We start from the raw sequence: 16,739 nt of genomic DNA, 5'->3' as shown, positions 1-16,739 counted from the left end.
TTGAAATGTTTGAGTATGGAATCATGATTTGTGCTTGCCATGATTATTGATTGAGAATACATGATTGTTGTATGGGTGGCAAATCCTTGTGAAAGGATTTGCTATAGTATATGTTATAACAAATTTATTACATATATGTTGATGTGTGTAGTCTAAGTGTTTGATAAAATGCCTAAATGAGAAAATGCTTGTTGAAATGTATTTAATGAGGGTGTTGAGATAGGATTCTCAATTACCCTATCTATATTTACAGTCTCCTTCATGTAACCTATCTTACTACTGCCTGATTTATGGATGAAATGCTTATGTATGACAACATGTGCACTATGTGTTTGTTAAAGTGCTCAAATGAAATTTATATTTGAATTGGTTGCTACATGCTGTTTCGACTATCACATATGAATGTTTATTGCGTTTGAGTATGATTAGGACTACTACGTGGTCCAGGCAATCGGTAATGGTCTCCGATCGAGTGGCCGAACTAGTTTCGCCACAATGGATACATTCGATGAATCCGAGTCGTACGGTGATTATCGACACTAGTTAGGCCACAAGGAGTGTGTATGCACTCCATGTTGATTAATTCAACGTGCACTCATACCGGTCGAGCTTGTCAAGTAACTCGATGGCCAAATGTATGTTCACCATGTATGAATGCTATTGCTTGAATCTAAGGTATCACTTACCAGTGAAAAGCCCGTTTAACCTTGGTACCATGATCCGCTAAGACTCATGAGCCGGGCATGGTGGTATGGGACACCGTGGTCAAGCTGTCGGCCTACGCTGGTGTCACGCCCCATGCTCGGAAAACAGGCTTACAAAATTCCTGATTACCGAATCCGGCGCCGACAACCTCCGTAGTGCCCCATTTTCGGATCCCAGCACTCACACACCGATTCCGATCCTGCGATCCTACAAGGAGGATTTTTAGTATGATTATTTTTTTTTGTAATGGATCATAACCACAAGCATAATCAAGTCACAAAACAACATCACCACATATCCACTATATCAAAAACTTTAAGTACAATGCGGAAAGGAAAATACAGGGTGATCAAAACTCAAAAATGATCTGATGTGCGCTTCTGCCTCAGCGCTGCTGTGATCCAACGACACCTGCATGCAACAGTCGTGCATAAGTTTACAAAAGCTTAGAAAGTGGTGTAAGTGTGTGCACAAGGCAAGCGCCAAGTGTACAATATCAAAGTAATGTGAAAATATACGGTAAGTCCATGAATGCTATCAGCTGTACTAAAGATATATGATGCAAGACATGAATGTTATCGGCCATACCAAGGCCATGCAATGCGAGGCCTATATAGCCAAATGTTATATGTGAAATGCAAAGTAAGCATGCCAGTCCTCATCAAGTACACATATCAGTACAGTTCCTCTCTGAATATCATCGGGGTCTAATACACTTCACACTGACTACCTCCTCCCTAGCTATACAGCCAAGCAAGTGGAAGAGACCACACTATCTGCCCGACCAGTAGTTTGCCAATATCTACCCGGCTCGTCGATAGCGGACTCATTTGCGAGCTGGTCAAATTCAGCTTAGCTTATAGCCCCCTCGCTCGAGTGGATAAGGCCACACCCCCTTCTAACTGACCACGACACAGTGGGAGACGCGACCTACTGGTATTCGGCACTTGGGCACTCATGTATCCACTCGGTCTAGACGTTAGAGCATCTCCTGGTACCAAAAAGGTTCTGAAATTTTCACCCAAGGACATCCTAAGTGCCCACAATGCTAGAGCCAATATTTTCGGTATCCGATACGACCATCCATGATGTGCCTGTGGCGGCCACGACCCTGATGTCGCTAGGGCGTGCAGTGATCAAGTCACACATATGCGAGATGCATGAGTCACACCATACAATCATGCAGCAATCCTGTGCGTACCACACGATCATGTTGGGCACTCCGTCTCGTAAAGAGTACCATAAATGTCTCAGCCCAACGGCTTATACTATGGTCAAACATTCCTCATATCAAGCATACATATGATGCGTATGGGCATGAATCATAGAATTATACTAAGCATGTTATAAAGTGATGAATTATCCTCACAACGAAGATGGGCCTAGATGGCCTACACGTAACAAGTATGGGCCCATCAATGGGCCCTAGGAAAAGTCGTAATGCGGACATTTAACCAACATTATACTTACAATGTGGATGTCAAACCAACATTGTTCCCAAGGCACGGTCCGCCATAAATACCATTACATAAACCATGGGAGAACCACACCTTGCAATGGACCTTAGGTACACCCCATTGGGCCTTAAATACGTCAAATGAGCCATATCACATGGGCCTTATATTCATCAAGTGGGCCACATCAATGGGCCGCACCAATGGGCCTTATGTACATTGCAATGGGCCATGACCCATGGACTTTAGATACATCAAATGGGCCGCATAACATGAGCCCCATATATATCAAGGTGGGCTCAACAACGGGCCTCAAACACATTGAATGAGCCTCATAACATGGGCCTTAAATATATCAGATGGGCCATAACCAAATAAAAGTGGTGATAATGATTTCCACCATTTAAGGTTCCTAAGGCCCATCATAACATATGTTTCCTATCCAACCTGTTTATAAATTAACATAGTGATAGGTGAAGTAGAAACAAATATCAACTTAATAGGGAACTACTATGGCCTTTAGAAATTTTAAACGGTGGACGTCATTGACCACTACTTTAAATGGTGAGGTCCACTTGAACTTTAGATCTAACTTATTTTTAGTCTCAAGCCTATTAAGACAAGCTTGCCAAATAGTTGGACGGTTATAATGCAATACATGCATCATGGTGGGTCCCACAAACATGGCCCACCAATTAAATGAACGGTGTGGATATAACACAAACACCAAAGGTGGGGCCTACTGGCCATCCAGCAAGTGCCTGGACGGCATTGATAAAACACATATATGGTGGGTTCCACTGTCCACTGTCGTGGATGGTGTGAGCAAAACACATACATCATTGTGGGTCCCACGTGGGGCCTACCATAATGCTTATTTGCCATCCAACCTGTTGATAAGGTCATACGGACCTGGAATGAAGAGGAAAAACAAATTTCATCTGATCCAAAACTTCAGTGAACCCAAAATTGGGTTTCAATGGCAGACGGTTCAACCCCAATGTTTCCTATGATGTGGGCCACCTGAGCTTTAGATGGGGCTGATATTTGGAGAGCGGCCCACTGCCCTAAGGGGCCTACAAAATGTAGGATATGGATATACAAAACACATCACGATGGGGCCCACATATGGGACCGTGGTCCCTGGCCCAGACGTGTCGCGGCAGCAGGTGCTGCATGCATTATTATTATTATTTTTTTGAAAAAATAGTTTTTCTACGGTTTTTCACACGTGGGGCCCGCATCAAGTGAATCTACCCTAGCCAATGGATTCGACAGTCCATAACCCATCCATCAAGCCCAATATTGGGCATCTTTCAGCGTGTAGAAAAATTAAGGTGAATTTAAACGGAGAAAATCACTGTTTTCAAAGGTATGGCCCGCCAGAAAATTGGATCAACTTCATTTTTCGGCTCAACGCCTAAAATGAGTTGGTAAATAGGATGGACGGCGTGGATTGAATCCATACATCCATGTGGGGCCTATACAAGTGGCTCACCCAAATGCTTATGAATCAAGCTAATATTTGTGTTTTCCCAGTTCACGTCCTGACGCTGGACGGTTCTGTGCAAAACAAATACATTTAAGGTAGGCCCTGCTTAGGTGGGCCACCACATGGCTGGGTGGTGTGGAACAACATATATACAAAGTGGGCCCCACTTACAAATGACTTGGATCAAATACATGCTTCATGGTCACATCACACAAAATGAGAGAGAGAGAGAGAGAGAGAGAGAGAGACATGGCTCAAGTTCAAGGCCAGGCATGGAGTGAACAAACAAGCAAAAAGACAGTGAAAATCGATCATGGCAACTGTCCCACTTATCCAACTGTCGAGCCTTGCTGGATTCTCGCAATCAACTGCATGTTTGTACCCATCCAATCTGTTATTCCAATCTTCTACATCTTTGTAGGTTCACTGACACGTAGGTGGACAAAAGTTATCCGCCTGTAACCTCGGGTGATTCTGATCTTGTTGTCTATGTACCTGCAGAATGATAATAAAATCAGGATTGCAACGTTCCAGGAATGCAGTGCCCATAAAGACAAGAAAACGTATTCTAAACAAAGTATTCAATAACAATAACAGTTGCTGTAACAACTAGCCTTATGGCTGTTACAATATGGGCCATAACGGCCATTACAGCCCTGTAACTGTCAATTTTTTATTTTTTATTTTTAAAGGAAGAAAGTGTATCAACCCTGTATTGGCCGACAACGGCTGTTACAACTTACAGGGCAGTTAACAGACTTTGGTTCAGAACATGCTTTATAATCCCATATCACATAAAGGCTCCCACCATTACTGTTGTGATCATTAAATAAACCATTTTTTTAATACCTTGATTCTGAATGACAACAGATCGCATACAGCCCAAGTTTGCAAGCATTGTGCCCTAGAAAACATTTTCATGAAGATTTAAAGGGGAATATTGGCAACCAAAATTCTGAAGGCATAGAAAAAGCATACAACCAGTTCTAGGGGATCACTCCCTTTTTTTTTTTTCTTTTTCTCAAACTCCTAACATAAAGAGCTCCTCTGTTTGAGATGTTCTAAGCCCACACACATGTACAAGTACACAACAACACATGCCAGCATGGTACGATAGGTCCAAGATCCAATTCATCCATCAGAATGGCACCACAATATTGATGCACTATCTCATGAATCAGACTGATCCAGTGGCTTGGGTTCGAGTCCTTACCTCAGTGGTAAACTCTGGGGAGTTTCAACACGAGGTCTCGGGTTCGATACCCATAGGTGGTGAAATCCCACTACGGCGTGGGTGGGTGTGGGTCGGGTGCGTGTGTAAAAAAAATGAAAAAAAAGGATGCATGTGCAAAAAGAAAGAGGAAAAAAAAAAGATTGATCCAGTGGTCAGCTTGACCACAGTTTGCAAAACAAATGTATGGCTCTGAAAAAAAAAATGGATGAGTTTTGTAACCCATCCACATGTTTCTATTATTGGGGACCACATCCTGATTGGACTAGATTTTATTTTTAAGGAAACATGTACGAGGCCGGACCAACCTGATGGATGGATTAGATCTTGCACATATGTGCCATGCTGGCAGATGTGGCATTTACATGAGCTTTATTGCAAAAGCATGTGTGCTTAGAAAACCTCCCCTTCTTTAAAATAGTGGATCATGCAATGGGGCTTACTCCTACTGTCCCACCATGTTGCCGACCATATTTTAAATACTGAACACAAGTACCCTAGCATGAGTTTTCTGGGTATTTAGTTTGTCAATAGCCAGCCACCATAATACAGATGAATGCTCAATGAGTGAATCTAAATTGGCCATTTTGTGGGTTCTACTGTGAATAGTCCAAGATAGAAAAACCACGCTGATCAAGTTCCCATCTGATTGCTTGATTAGTGTTTGAAGTATCAGCATTGCTACAAGTTTCACTGGCTGAGGATATGGAAAACAAATCGATATTGCTGGTTTCCAAAAATGTGGGGAAACATTGGAAAAACATGGGGAAAACGATGAACTTTTCAGTGAAACTTTAGGAGAGGCTAAAATACACATATTTGTATATTTAGGAATAAAAAATTGTAACAAGAATGCATAAATAATAAGCTTTCATTTATTGGGGCCTAAAAGTATGTGTTGTCGTGAGAAATCAATCTAATAGTAAAACAACAATCACTAAAATCTCACTAAACAAATTAACAAGCAAGCAAACATACATAATGCATTCATACATTATATATCCATGCATAAATAAGTATATAAACACAATACACATGCATGAGGATCCAACCATCCAACCATCCATCCCATCCATCCCATCCGACCATCCATTCATCCATCCAACCATCCATTCCTTCCAATCACCCAAACATCCATCCATCTATTCCAATCCATCCATCCAAACATTTTTTAATAAACAGATTATTTTTGGCAATATCGATGCATTGGTGATATTATTAAAATATCATTGATACATTGATGATACAAGTGACACCTGAAATTTACACAGTAAAAAATATTGACAATGCATTGGTGACACGAGTGACACCTGGAATTTGCACAATCGAAAATATTGGTAATACACTGGCGATATCAACACATCGATGATACTTAGTGATATATCATCGATACCTAGAATTTTTTATACCACCAGTGTTATCGGTATCGCCAAGCTGGAGATACAGATAATATCGGGGGTATTAATATTAGGGATACTCTGAACAATGGGTTGATCCACATCCATCAAACAAATAGTGAAACAAATGAGGATAGCTTCCATTTGAAGGCGGCATTTTAACTAATAAAAACACTAAGATCATCTAATTGGTATGGATTTTGTAATGGCTGAAATGGGCCCCACATGGAAATAATTAGAAATTGGGATGAGCTACATGACTTTTTTAATGAATGGCCTAAACAAAGGAATCAAGAAGTGGTACTCTAACACAACCACTAGGGACTTATGTGGGGACCACTCCAATCTCCCATGTCCATTCCTGGAGAGACCAACTCCGATGCGGATTTTCTCACCAAGTAGAGTAGATTCTAATGGAGTGAACGGGGTTGATTTGTGATAAAGGTATGGGGCCTAGTCTTTTGTGGATGTATGTTGGCCTGTTTGTCCATGTATGATGTTTGGGTGGCTGCAGTTGTGAAGCCCCCTCGTACGATCTTTTTTTTTTCTTTTGTTTGGGTAAGGGTAGGAGAGAGATGTCCACCCCTCTAATTCAACGGACAAGATGATCTCCAAGGAAGGTGATGAACAAAATATACCCAACACAATAGAAGATAGAGATGAACTCTTGCACTATGAAGGAAAATGGCCAAAGGATTACCAATCCCTCCAGTGAGAGATTATATAGACCCTCCATCACAAATGGGAAGTTCACTCTCCCATGGAACATCAAGACTAACAGTAGTGAGTAGCAATCAAGCAACACCATTTCATTGAAACAAAACAGTGAGCTCCTTACCCAAGAAAAACCCAAGGATGGGTGCTTAAATTCATAGATTGAAATTTGGTGGGTCTGACTGTGATGTGTGTTTTCCATCGTATAAGCATCCGCATGGTCCATTTGTTAACATTTATTAAACAATAGCAACCCATCCACCTATACATACACATATGGCATCCAGACTGTCAAAATGTGTGTCCTACTGCAAACGAAGAACGGCTTCATCATTTGCTGGATCCATCCAAGGATAAAAGCAAAATGGCCAGTGGTATGAATTCAACAAATATCAAATGGTTAAGATCTACTGAACAGTGTGATTTTTGGGCTATGCTCCATCTTCAAGGGCCCACAATTTGCAGAGCAGATTGATATACAGGTATGCCACATGAGGTGCATGGGTTGCTCTGGAGAAGGTTTAGAACACAAAGAGTATTTAAAATTTTGCAAAAAAAGGAGAAGAAATTAAGAATAATTAAACAAGTAATCAGAAATTGTTTGGATATGGTGTTTATCTAGGGTAGAGAGAGAGAGAGAGAGTTTTGACTTGATAATAATAATACAATTTAACTTGGTTAGGAAAAATCCATATTATAAAAAATATCAATAAATATGAATGGAAATAAATATAACAGTGTATAGTTTTTGTTCTTTCTCTTTACTTGATGATTGCAATTGGAATAATCAAGTAGCAATTGCTCACTTCGTTCTCCACCGATATCAAGTTGATTTGGCTTAGTACAAAAACAAGATGAGAGCGAGAACGAGATGCAGCTTGTCGTTGTGCAGCTTGTCGTTGTGGCAATGGACGAGAGGAGAAGGCAAGAGTCATCATCGACAAAAGGTTGGAAACACACAGAGGAAGACCAAGAGACAGCTCTAGCTCTAGCAAGGGACTGAGTAGAGGCGGAATTGGGAGAGAGAGGGTAGGAAGCGGACTGGTTATGGGATCTGTGTGTGGGAAATCATTGAGGATGGGAAGAGGCAGATCATTAACTAGAGGGGATGCAAGTGGGTTTAAGAGCGAGGGAGGGTAGCACTAGGATGGCGAAGAGGAGGGACAGAAGAGGGGACAAGATTGGAGGGGAGTGGTCGGCAAGAGGGAGAGGAGAAGGGGGTAGTTTTAGTGAGGAAGGAAGAGGGCCAAGAGACCTGGGGGTATGGGTTGAGGTTAGATGGAAGGGGAGGGAGAAGGCTAGAGGGAAGGAGGGAGTTAGGCACTCTCTGCTGGAGATGCTGACTCTATTTGTGGAAAAATTCTAGGACAATTGGTCGGAAGTGCAGCTCATTGGGGAGTTTAGTAAGACCAGTAAGGTGAGAGATGTTTTCATTCCCCAATCGAATGGCTCCCCTCACAGCTATGCTTCTGTAAGGACGGAGAAGGAGGAGGAAACAAAGGCATCGACAGCTGAATGGGTGCTCCTTTGATGGAAAGTGTCTGGTGGTGATGAAATCCAAATATGGTTGGGAGGTTGTCAATCACAGGGAGAATAGGCTGACAGAGGGAGGAAGCAAAACTAATAATGTCATAGAGCCGAGCGATGCAGCGTTCCTAAAGCATAGAGGCAGAGTGGTGCCTCTGAAGCAACCCTAGTTTGATTGTGAGGTGGTTGTAGGCAATGTTTTTGGTATTGGTACCGACGGATGTATCGCACACCCTTGGGATACGGAAACACATCGGGTATCACACGAGAAATATCAAATGCATAGCTGTTTTTGGAAAACATTAGGAAATTAGTCAAAATTTTCAATGAAACTTTAGGGAATGTTAAAAAGACATCATTACCCACTTAGAACACAAATGACTACAAAAACAAAGTACACACAATAAGTTTTTTTTTTTTTTGTAGGGTACTATGCATTGTCAAATAGAAGAGATGTGACAACATACTAGAGGAGGAAGGTTGAGCTAGTCTCCTTGTAGCTAGACGACCATTACATGGGGGCCACTTGGCCCAATTCACATTCCTAGCCACGTTAAATGCCCCACGTGTATGTTTTGTGCATCTTTGAGGATCCCCCACTGGGAAGATGCATGTGGTCTGCAAATAGGAGCTTGATAAAAACATCGGACTGTTGGATCGAGTGGACACGATGATCGGGCAGTTGGATCATCATCATCAAACATCTTGATCGTGGACCCCATGGGTCACGAAATAGTTTAGTTGTTTAGTTTGTTTATACATTTCGTTATTTTTAGTATAGCTAATATTTGTGTTAAGATTAGGGAGTTAGGAACAACTTTTAATTCATTAAGCATCTTTATGTTGAGAATCTTGTCTGAGAGCGTCCTTTTGTAAAAAGGACTTTTCTTAAACTATCAAGGGTTGGACGGTTCCACGCCTAACCATTATGCATGTTATGAATGAAAGAGATTTCCCTCCTGCTTTGAGATTGAGCAAAAAAAAAAAAAAAAAAAAAATCATCATGTGATTGGATTGGTGGTGAGAAACCATGAAGAGCGATTCCCTAGTTATTTTTCTACTTTCTCTTCTCAACAAGGTATTATTTTCTCTCATCTTCTTCATCTCTTCTTTATTTTTCTTCTTTCTTCTTTTAAGCCTTCATTCTTTTTCTTTCCCAACCCCTAATCCATCTAAACATAGTTATCAAAACTTTAAAACCCTAACCCTATGTCTCTAAAACCTTAATCCTAATATCCCCCAAAACCTAACCCAAAGATTCCCAAATTCCAAAATCCCTTGTCCAAATCATAAATTCCTAATTCCCACAACCCGAAACCCATATTCCCAATTTTAGAAATCCTAAATCCTAAATCCCTTAATACCAAAATCTAAAATCTTAACCCGGAACCTCCCAAAACCTCAACCCTAATGTTCCAAACCTCAATTCCTCTAAGCCTAGATACCCAAACCCATTTCCCACATTCCCTAGCCTTTAAACAGCCCTAACACATCAAAAATCTTATAAGATACATTATTACCATTGAATTCATATTTAACCCTATTCTAGGATGGGGGTTCTATTTCTCATAGGTCCTGGTTAATCAGTAATTTACAAGATTCGCATTGCAGACTATCGTAGGCCTAAATTTGTACATCATGAATATGAAATTTATGAATTTATGCTAAATTAGATTTATTTCGTTATTCCATTACTTTAGTTAATTTGTCTTTTAATTTCATGGCATCATATTAGGTTAGATCATTCTGTCCTACATCAAATTTTGGTATCAGAGCTTAGGTTAACATAGGGCTTAGTGCGTCTAATGCAGGGGCATTTTCACACCGGACTCGAGTGGGGTCGCCTGTGGGATGCAGGGGCACACTCGAGGTGGGTGACCCATGTGATTTGGGGCCTAAGGGGGAGATCTTGTGTTCGAGACTCCTCACCGGGGGTGATTAATGTGCATTTCACACTGGACTCGAGTGGGGTAGCCCGTGGGATGTAGGGACACACTCAGGGTGGGCGGCCCATGTGATTTGGGGCCCACAAGGAGAGTTCGGCCGAGGTCCTAACCCATGAGATGTGGGGCCTGGGCTATGAGATAAAGGGATTAATTCGCCGTAATCCAACAGTTCGAGCTTTTAGAGCAAGTGGTTAATTGTCCTACATTAGTGTCCATCGCATTTAGAGTTTAAGGATAGTGTGTCCATTGCATTAGAGTCTAGGGTTTACATATTGTCGTGTTTCAAGTTAGTAGCCTTCCATTCTCATCATATTGTATTTAGTATTTTAGTAGTTAGTTCTCCCCAATTAGCGTGTCTAGTGTATGCCCACCTGTAGTGGGCATGGTTTTGGTCTACACGGAACATCTTACGGAGGCCCTCAACGCCATCAACCACTGTCTTGCGGCCATCGAGGCCCAAAGTAGAATCACCAGTCACCAACTGGCATCCCTCAGGAATAAGATCAACACTCGCTTGAACGGGTTAAAAGCTTCCCACCAGGCAAACCCTGACAATGTGGAAGATGGCCAATCTCAAGTGGGAAGTGAAGTTGAAGGTGTTGAGACTGTGCAACTTGTAGTTGTTAGACGCGCCATAGGCCATACTATAGAAAGTGATGATTGTTGCAGGAATTCAATTTTCCACACTTATATCAAGTGTGGTAACAAAACTTACAAGGTAATCATTAATAGTGGGCAGTTGCATCAACGTGGTCTCTATAAGCATTGTGGATCACTTAGTTTTGATAGTCGTTCTTCACCCTCAGCCCTATCGAGTCTCATGGGTTGATGCGTCTTCGATTATGGTTTATCACCATTGTCCCATTTCCATCCAATTTAGTTCATATACAAACACATATTCTGGTGTGATGTTTTGCCTATGGATGTAGGTCACATCATTTTGGGCAGACCCTGGTTGTATGATCACGATGCGAAACTATTCAGTCGCTCGAATACGTGTTCATTTATGCATGAAGGTAAGAGGATAAAGTTGAATCCTCCCCTGTCCAAAAGCATCTCGAAAAGGAGGAGGACATCAAGAAACGTGATCTTGAAGATGTGAGGAAATTTCAGCTTGGGCCTCTTCCTATAATAAATGCCAAAGAGTTTGAAAGGGAGACTAAAGCTGATTTGACGGTGTATGCCCATGTGGCAAGTGAGGTCACACCTAAGGTTAGTATAGAGATGCCACCTAAGGTTACACCCGAGGGTAGTGTAGAGGTACTACCGGAGGTGAGTCCAATATTGGAGGATTCTAGTGATGTTATCCCAGAGGACATAACAGATGAGCTAACACCTGTGGAGGACATTCAACATGCCCTAGATCTTGTTCCTGGGTTGACTCAACCAAACCTTCCTCACGAACAAATGATTCCCACGGAAAAAAGTGGATCTGGAAAGGCAAGTAGATAGCCCAGGAAGCCGATAGATCTTACTCCCGCGTTATTCTTACATAGGTCGTCAGAGTCTGCAGATGCATTTAAACGTCATATCCATGATTCACATGTGGAAATTAGAAAAGAAGATTAGCATGAGCAATGAAACGTACAAGACATTTGCTAATTCTCATCACAGGTTCAGAAAGTTTCAGGTAGGTGACTATGTGATGGTTTATATAACGCTTAATCGATGTTCGCAAGGGACCGTTAAGAAACTACAAGCCCGTAGTGCAAAACCTTATAAGATAGTAATTTGGGACATGGTGCATATGTTGTGGATCTTCCACCTGACATGGATATTAAATCTACATTCAATGTGGAAGATCTTGTATTTTTTAAGGGTCCAACATCTACACCTACTAGCTTTTTTTTTCAGATAAATCACATTGATCCTGATGATATCCCTTCCGACTTGTCCTATGACCCTTGGCCTATACCCGACTTTCTTCCCAACATCTACCTCTTTTGCTATACACACCTGCCAAGAGAGAGAAGATAGAGGATACTGGGATGAGCGAGTGGTTTCTACACAACATGGAGGTTACTAGGAGTACCTCGTCAAGTGAAAGGGCAGGCCAAAGTTAGACAGTACGTGGATCACAGAGGCAGAGCTTCAATGACGAGACCTGGATCTCCTTGAGCATTGCCGGAACTTTATTTCGCCAAAATCTTCTTGGTTGAAGGGAATTGATGAGGACATCCGAGCAACATACCAAAGGCGGAGGGCTGAGCTAGTCTCCTTATGGCTAGATGACCATTACATGGGGCCCACTTGTTCCAATTTACATTCCTAGCCACGTTAAAGACCTCACGTGTATTTTCATGCATCTTTTAGGACCCCACACTAGGAAGATGCACATGGGCTATATATAGGAACTTGATAAAAATGTCAGACCGTTGGATTGAGTAGACATGATGATCGGACCGTTGGATCATCATCATCGGACATCTTGATCGTGGACCCCATAGGCCACGAAATAGTTTAGTTTTTATTTTGTTTACATGTTTCATTGGTTTTGGTATAGCTCATATTTGTTTTAAGATTAGGGAGTTAGGAACAACTTTTAATTCATTAAGTGTTTTTATGTTGAGAATCTTATCTGAGAGTGTCTTTTTGTAAAATGTCTTTTTTGAAACTATAAAGGGTTGGACGTGCTCACCCTAGCCATTATGCATGTTATGGATGAAAGAGATCTCTCCTTTTTCTTTGAGATTGAACAAAAAGAAAAAAAGTATCCTGTGATTGAATTGGTGGTGTGAAACCATGGGGAGCGATTCCATAGTTATCTTTTCTACTTTTCTCTCTTTTCAATAAGGTATCATCTTCTCTTATCTTCGTATTTTCTTCCTTATTCATCTCTTCTTTGTTTTTCTTCTTTCTTCTTTTAAACCTTCATTCTTCATCTTTCAACAACCCCTAATCCATCCAAACCTAGTTCTTAAAACCCTAAATCCCTAAATCCCTAACCCTAAATCTCTAAAACCCCAATCCTAATCTTTCCAAAATTCTAACCCTAAAATTCCCAAATTTCAATATCTCTTGTCCAAATCATAAATCCCTAATTCCTACAACCTGAAACCCACATTCCCAATTCTAAAAACCCTAAATCCCTTGAACCCAAAATCTAAAATCCTAACCCGAAACCTCCCAAAACCTCAACCCTAATGTTCCAAACCCTAATTCCACTAAGCCTAGATACCCAAATCCATTTTCCACATTCCCTAGCCTTTAAACAACCTTAACACATCAAAAATCTTACAAGACATATGATTTCCACTGAATTCATATGTTAACCCTATGCTAGGATGGGGATGCTATCTCCTATAGGTCCTGATTAATCAGTAATTTACGAGATTCTCATTGCGAGCTTGTCGTAGGTTTAAATTTGAATATGTCACGAATATGAAATTTCTGAATTTATGGTAAATTAGCTTTATTTTGTCATTCTATTGCTCTAGTTAATCTGTTTTTTTAATTTCATAACATCGTATTAGGTTAGAACATTCCGTCCTGTATTAAGAATCAATTTATATAAAATAGTAAATAAAGAAATCAATAAAAGATATATCCTATAATATATAGTGCTTTTATTTTTTTTAAAATAAATTATTTTTTTATAATTAAAAAAATAAACTACTTTTTATAAATTAAACTAAAATTTGAAAATAAATAAACATTGGGTAACGTCAAAATTAGCATACACTCATAAATACAAAATATTAGGCATACATAACATCTAGTAAATCTAATTGTTTTAAAATAAATTTACTTTTAATTAGTTTTCGATATTTTTTAATTAAGAATGTTTTTAATTTTTTAATTTTTTCAAAAAGTTCCGTCAATCTGTACATCAGCCTTCAAGCACTTAAATGTGATTTTTTTTTGAATCTCTAATTGCAAGTCAAATGGGTGAAATAGAGAAAATTTCAGATTTCCCCAATTTCTCCTAATTTTTCCAAATTTGAAAATCAAAGGTCAAAACCCTTGATTGAGCACGTATAACATACAAAATCATGAATTATGAACTTCATTCCACTGATATTAAGGAATTTAAATAAGAAAAAAACTGTTTAAATTCGCAAAAATTGACCAATTTGGGATTTGGCACCACACACTCTTCAACCTCTATTTTCGCCACCAAATCTTCTTTCCTCTCCAAACAATCAAAAAAGAGTAGTCAAAATTTCCTTAGGAATGTAATGAAAGCAAAAAAAAAAAAAAAGAAAAAAAAAAGAAAAAAGGAGATTTTTTGGGATATTTTACTATTTTTTCAATATTTTCATAAAGGGGACAAATGCACTTTAGGCATCATCGATACGTTGCGAACTTGCGATATAGAGTGATACATTGCAATACATGGTGATACATAACGATCCATTGAAATACATTATGATACATTGTGGTAGATTATGACATATCAACTGATACTGGAAAGTTTCCCAACTAAAGCCCAATATTGTATCAGTTAGTGTTCGAAATATCAGTATCCCGTTACGTATCGCACCCTTAGGATATAGATACATATCGGTTATCACATGGGATATATCGGTTGTATCACTGTTGTTGGAAACATTAGAAATTGGTTGAAATTTTCAATGAAATTTTAGTGATTGTTAAAAAAAACATCAATACAAACTTACAAATCAAAACATTACAAATAAACAAGTGCACATAATAGGTTTTCTTTATATGGGGTCCTAATCTATGGGTTGTCTAACTGAATTAATGCAAGTATATTCAAAGTTTATTCATATAATTTATAAATATAGGAAGATGTGTGGAAACACAAGCAATAAATTCAAAAGCAAAAGAAGAATCACTAGATAAGGTTACATAAATGTTTGGACACAAAGATAGCAACCGATTTGTGAGAAATTAGGAAATTTTTTATTTTTTAAAATCTTCCGCAACTCAGTCCTCCTCTAAATCTCGAAATCGAAGCTCCCAAATCCATGATTTTTCATGCTTTGATTTGTAACAATTTAACACTAATTTAACATGTTTACAGAAAAACTGATCAGAAATTAAAAAATGCTCACTGGATCGAACATGTGGGATATATCCCACTACTTACGCGTTTCGTATCGCACGGGTGGGATACAAGATATATTGTGGGATATATTGGTCGATATCGTCGATGTTTAAAACAATGGTATCAGTATTGCGCGATATTGATAATATCGACCAATATTATCAATACTGCAATCATTCGTAGCAAGAAATCGGAGGATCAATGTATTGAGGCAAAAGACTGAAGACTGTACGAAGGGAGGGAAAGCCAGGGTCGCGGAGGTGGTGCAGTGGGTCTGGAGGGAGGAGGCATGTGTAAGCACAATGGTGAATGTCCACCCCTTGGTTCTTGAGAAGGTGCCGACTTCGTTCCAGTGGTGCTTGGTAGTCACCGTTAAAGCTGGTGCATCGCTGGAGGTGAGCTACTAGCTTGACCTTTGCTGCTAAGTGGTAGAGTTAGACTGGGTCCTCACACACCTTAACGAGGTGGTGACCTTAATCCCGCGTCGCAAGAATGCTAAGATTGATGTGATTATTTTAGCTATTAACCTCTTTATGGGAAGATTGATCTCAACCATTTGTAGGTGGGAGGAGTGGTCTATCGTGGGTTAGGAGAGTTTGGATTTAGTTGTCAGGTCTCCCTTTGGAGCTTTGGGTTAGGAGGTGTTCAAGGAGATTGCGAAGTGTTGTGGTGAGGTTCTAGCCATTGATCCGAGGATAGAGGGGCGCTTAAAACTACACATGGCTCGTATTTGCATGTGGAGGAAGACAACGTTGTCACTACCGAAGTCAATAACTGTGGCGATAGGGGAGGTGAAGGTGATGGTGTGGGTTGATTGGAGGCTTCGAGCATTGAGAAGGTGATAGAGAGTTGTTGGAGGTTGGAGAAGGTAGGGAGGCTAGGGGTTGTCGAAGTTAGGGGGAGATGACGAAGCATGCATTGGGTGGTGAGGCAAACCACCAGATTCTCCTTCGACGAGATGTCTGCTGCAAAGCGAAGGTAGAGGGCTGCCGGCCATACGGTATACGGATAGTTGCCACGCTTCCTAGTGTCAAGTTGTAGCACACTTACGAATGAGGTGGGGGAGGACACATCTTACTGAGACAGTTGGCAAGGATGGGGCTATAATGGTGAGTGGGATAGTAGTCTATCAAATGGTCAGTGGAAAGGGAGAGAAGTTTTCTCAGACTTACGCAGGGACAACAGTGTCAAAGGGCGGTAAATCCTCATTTATGGTGGGAAAAAGTATTATTGTCATGGCTCTTTATGGCAAGGGTAGTGGA

General features: G+C 40.4%; 1 protein-coding gene across 8 annotated transcripts in view; it reads right to left on the bottom strand.

Moving 5' to 3' along the window:
* Nucleotides 1–3,916: 3,916 nt before the first annotated feature.
* LOC131243112 (probable plastid-lipid-associated protein 12, chloroplastic) overlaps nucleotides 3,917–16,739 on the bottom strand; it is an 88,790-nt gene continuing 75,967 nt past the window's right edge. For all 8 annotated transcript variants that reach the window (XM_058242217.1, XM_058242219.1, XM_058242216.1 and 5 more), the window contains one exon: nucleotides 3,917–4,146. In XM_058242217.1, coding sequence (XP_058098200.1) covers nucleotides 4,059–4,146 — 88 coding nt within the window. In that variant the 3' untranslated portion in view covers nucleotides 3,917–4,058. The remainder of the gene's footprint in view (nucleotides 4,147–16,739) is intronic.

This window comes from Magnolia sinica, chromosome 4, assembly GCF_029962835.1.
Source record: "Magnolia sinica isolate HGM2019 chromosome 4, MsV1, whole genome shotgun sequence".
Classification (NCBI taxonomy): domain Eukaryota; kingdom Viridiplantae; phylum Streptophyta; class Magnoliopsida; order Magnoliales; family Magnoliaceae; genus Magnolia; species Magnolia sinica.
The sequence above is the reverse complement of the archived record's forward strand: the minus strand, read 5'-3'. Positions and strand labels throughout refer to the sequence as shown.